A 4,544-nucleotide genomic window follows, 5' to 3' on the forward strand; every position below is an offset into this window, starting at 1 on the left:
AAAAATTATAAATTTAAAACTGTAAAAGTCGTTCAAAAACTTGTCGGTCCTCAGGAGGTTAATACATTAATAAATAAATTTATTAATATTTTTCATTGTATACATAATTTTATTGTAAACATGTAAAATATAGTTTCGATTTTGTCTTATGTAATAAAATGCTATTTTCTTCGAGATCATACCTTGATAATGGCGCTAAGTGCAGATATAGTTACACCAACGAATTTCACCATAACTTTCATGTTATGTCTCAGGATATAACACATATGCAAGGCTATCGTTGCATACAGAATCATCGTCAAAAATACACAAACTGACCAGTAGTAGGTGAATTTGCTGGATTTTGAGGGCATGTACCAACAACCACAGATAGTGAGCACATTTTGAAGAAATTGTTGATACGTGCGATACGCTTTCAACTGTTTATGAATCATTTTAATACCTGCAAGTACAGGTCTCTTGTTTTAATTTTTGTATTGAAATATCTCAAAAAATATAAAAAGTACGGAAAAAATTTTTGAAAAATTTATGTAAGTATTCTGTAGGGGAACAAATGATTATAATATTAATTTTCTCAAAGGACTTGATTTTTTAAAGATCACATAAAAATTACATTAAAAAAAATAGAATTATGAATTTTTTGTACATAATGATTCATCTAATTATTCTACGTATAAAAGTATCAAAGTCCAGATAACGGAAAAAAATTACCCTTCGAACGGCACACTTATAGCGTTTTCTTTTGGCTACACTATTGCCCACTAGTGCAACACTCAGACAGTGTACTGTGTTTCCATGGCTGGAGGTAAGCGAGGCTACGGTGTAATACAAATTTTATGCACGAAGTATTTTGCTACACCGTCTCAAAGCGACGGTGAGAACCAGTGTGCGTGACATTTATTATAAAATTTGAAAATGAAAGTCAAACAGGAACAGGGTTTTAGCATAATAATGATGCAGTGTGTGTACATCATAGTGTGCACCACTCTAGTGTAGTGTAGCTGAGTGTAGCGCTTACATGCAACTGGTGCTGTGCGAGGCTGCATCCAGTATATCCCAAGAGTAAAACGCTTAGAATAATATACATATGTTTTTCAAACGTCTAAAAAAAAAACAAATATATATAATGAGGCTCGAAAGAATCTATCAATGAAAAATGTAAAAAAGCCCATCAGAGTCTACATCAGCTATTCGAATGCACAAAAATTCTGTATTTTTCGTGTGAACAAAACAAATAAAATATACGTTTTAACTCTTCAATTCGGGTCCTTATCAATATAAAATATAAATCGAAATTACATAATTAACGCAAGTTGAAGATTTCTGACAATTAGTTCGTTCTTCTTTATCCAAATGCCAAATTGTGCCAGCTATGTAATGAATAGCTGAATGATTATCAAAATTATTACATTATGCAATAATAATATAAAACTTACATAAAGTAAAACCGAAGTTGTATGCATTGCGTCACTACGTAGAATCGCATCGTTCATAAAATTGTAAGATTTGCTGTGTAGTCATTAAAAAAAAACACGAAACGAAAATTAGAGAATCATTAAAATTATTTGTGCCGTAGACTCTGATGGGTTTTTCTATATTTTTCACTGCCTAAAAAAAAAGATAAGTTTTCAAACAATGTATCACATCATATATATATATGTAATATATAAAGTCTAATAACATATATGTCGTGTTAAAATTTTCACTGTCGTAAGTGTGAGTTTTAAGAACAAACTTTTCTGTTAGAAGACTTTGAACTGAGAAATATCGCTGAAAATATCTGTTGTTCTTTCTGATACGATAGTTTTACAAATAATGATATCAAGTCAGAGAAAGAGATATAAGGATTTTACCTTCTACTGCTGCTTACTTTCTGCTATATCCAAACTGTTATTGAACGATTGCAATTTGTATATTAGCGTCTCTTTGAAGTATCTTTTCATTGACTATTATTTGTATTATACGTATTGTCTATTGAGGACTTGAAAAATTAATAGCTAATCTTGTGGTCAATTTAATATGTCATTTGATAAAATTATTTGAAATGGATCATAATTTAGATTTGTTATGACTAGGGATAAACTATAGACATAAAAAAAGTTGTACTTCAAAGAGAATGACAAGACAGATCGTGAGACCGCATGAGTTGTACTGCAAAACGCAAAGAGATTAGGGTTATTTCTTCTCATTTATGTTATTAAGATAGATAGATTTACGATTCTCTTTTCTTATACAAGATAAGAAAGACTATTTATTGATCTTAATACTGTTGGTATACCTTGAGCACGACATTGGAAGAATATTGATACTTATGTACAAGGGTTACAATGAAGAGATATATACATAAAACAGAAAGTCCCGTTCGTCACCTGCACGTACGCTTGTCACTTATTTTTTTCGTATGTATATATTATTGACATATTTTTCTTGTACATTTTATTTAAATTAATGCGCAGCTTTATTAAACATATGCGCACATGCTGAATTGATCGATGACGTTTCACAACTTCCCAGAAATTTATCTCCTTTACAACGATAGAGAAAGACATATTTACGAGGATTATTTTTATTCCTTAGATAAAGAAGACTCTTTACACTCGATCGAAACATTGTCATTGTTAGCAATATATATTGATGTTTTCAGCTTAGATAACTTGAGGATATAAGCAGATATCTGTATTACTGAAAGGACCGCTCTCAGTCACCTGCGCTCGATAGTCACCCTTTCCCAAGTACATTTACGATATTGACATATCTTCCCTTTTCGTATTATCAGGTCAGTGTGTAACTTGAAAGCCTTTTACATGCAATAATCGGTAAAAATATATAATACACTCTTATTTCAATATAAATTAAACATTAACAGTATAATAAAAGTGTGCATAAATTACATTAATTGCATTTTCTTAATTATATTTATTTAATAACAAAATTTTATAATTTACTACTGATTACTGATACGAAACATATACACATAGGGTTCATTTCTATCCGTCTTTATCATCGATAGATCGCAAAAGAAATAAATAGAATATTGTCATTCACGAACTATTAATAAAAGCGAAACGATTATAGTGTTAGTTTAACATACAAATGTATATATAGTTTTAAAGATTATTGGCTATTGTAGAAACTTTTCTATTCTTTGCGAATAAGAATTCGAAGAAGTCAATTTGAAAAATAAAATAATATTCTAATTAACCTATAATTAAAACAATAAATAAAATCATTTATTCTTTTATTTGTTTAAGATTTATACAATATAATATATTTTCTATTTTTAAATATTTTAATGCACACGTCAAAATTAAACACTTTCTCTCATATCAGTCAATGCCTAAAAATTTTCTAATGTATCTAATGAGCACGGAGGATGTTAAAAAAGTTCGAATTTTGGTCCCCTGTATAGTACTACTGTGAATTAAACTACAAGAAGTTGTTTGGGAACACATAAATTGTAAAAATAGTTTTATACCCAATAAGTGCAAAGGAAAGTAGATTTTTTTGTTATATCATAGTCTTCCTTTATAAGTCGAATTTTCGTATATTACGCTAGATCAAATTTATCATGAATCGAATGTAATGTAAAGTTTCTTGTGATAATTGGTACATAAAGATTTTACAGCTCATCATGAATCTGCTAAATGACAATTATGGAAGTAGGAGATTTAAAATGGCCTCCTTAATACTTTGATGTATACATTTTTTTTACGTAGGATTGAGTGGAAATTTATTACGGGGCTTTCTTACGGGGGTAGCTGATTACGAATCTGATGTGAGATTTTCAAAATTTGAAATGACGGATCTAAGATGGCAGACCGATTTGCAAAAAGTGACTTGATCAAGGTATATGAAACCGGGGTTTTCGAAGTCGCTATAATTACGAATCTGACCTCAGATTTTCGAAATTCAAAATGGATCGATTTACAAAAAGTGATTTAATCTTGATGAAACTAGATACTCATAAGTTTTAAGTCGCTGGTTGCAATTTTGTTTTTCCGATTTCAGATTTGTAATCAGTGATTTCAAAAACTGGCAAGTACCTACTTTCATTCAGATTAAATCTTTTCGCAACTTGGTCCTCTATATTGAATCCGCCATATTGAATTTCGAAAATCTGACATCAGATTCGTAATCAGCGACCCCAAAAACCTTTGAGTGGGGACTTTGGCATGGGAACTCTGAGAACTTTCAGAGATAATAAATTTTCTCCAGAAAAATTTCAATTTTTCAAAGTTTGTTTAAACTTGTATAAACAAAATCATTCATGATTTCGAATTATTGCACGCCGATTCTTATTCTTGAGTGTATAATTGATACCAAAACAAAAAAAAGTTCGAAAATAGAGTGAAAACTATCCCAGTTACTCAGAAAATGGTTATGAAAAAGGTGGTATCCCACTATGCTGCAAAGGGTTTAACATACATATGTTTTATATGTAGATCACAGTAATTGAATTTTTTGTCGAAATCAATCTGGATGTGCTGTTTGAGACATGCTGACTACGAATCCATTTAAATAGAAAAATCAAGAAGCGAATCTAA

The 4,544-nt window shown here is 30.2% G+C and overlaps 1 protein-coding gene across 1 annotated transcript in view; it reads right to left on the reverse strand.

Annotated features, from left to right (window-relative positions):
* Nucleotides 1-372, reverse strand: part of LOC108749004 — a 7,814-nt gene extending 7,442 nt beyond the window's left edge. The window contains exon 1 of the mRNA XM_018487488.1: nt 183-372. Within this exon, the coding sequence (XP_018342990.1) occupies nt 183-353 (171 nt within the window). The 5' untranslated portion in view covers nt 354-372. The remainder of the gene's footprint in view (nt 1-182) is intronic.
* Nucleotides 373-4,544: the final 4,172 nt, after the last annotated feature.

The sequence above is a fragment of the Trachymyrmex septentrionalis genome, unplaced genomic scaffold (genome assembly GCF_001594115.1).
Source record: "Trachymyrmex septentrionalis isolate Tsep2-gDNA-1 unplaced genomic scaffold, Tsep1.0 scaffold11, whole genome shotgun sequence".
Classification (NCBI taxonomy): domain Eukaryota; kingdom Metazoa; phylum Arthropoda; class Insecta; order Hymenoptera; family Formicidae; genus Trachymyrmex; species Trachymyrmex septentrionalis.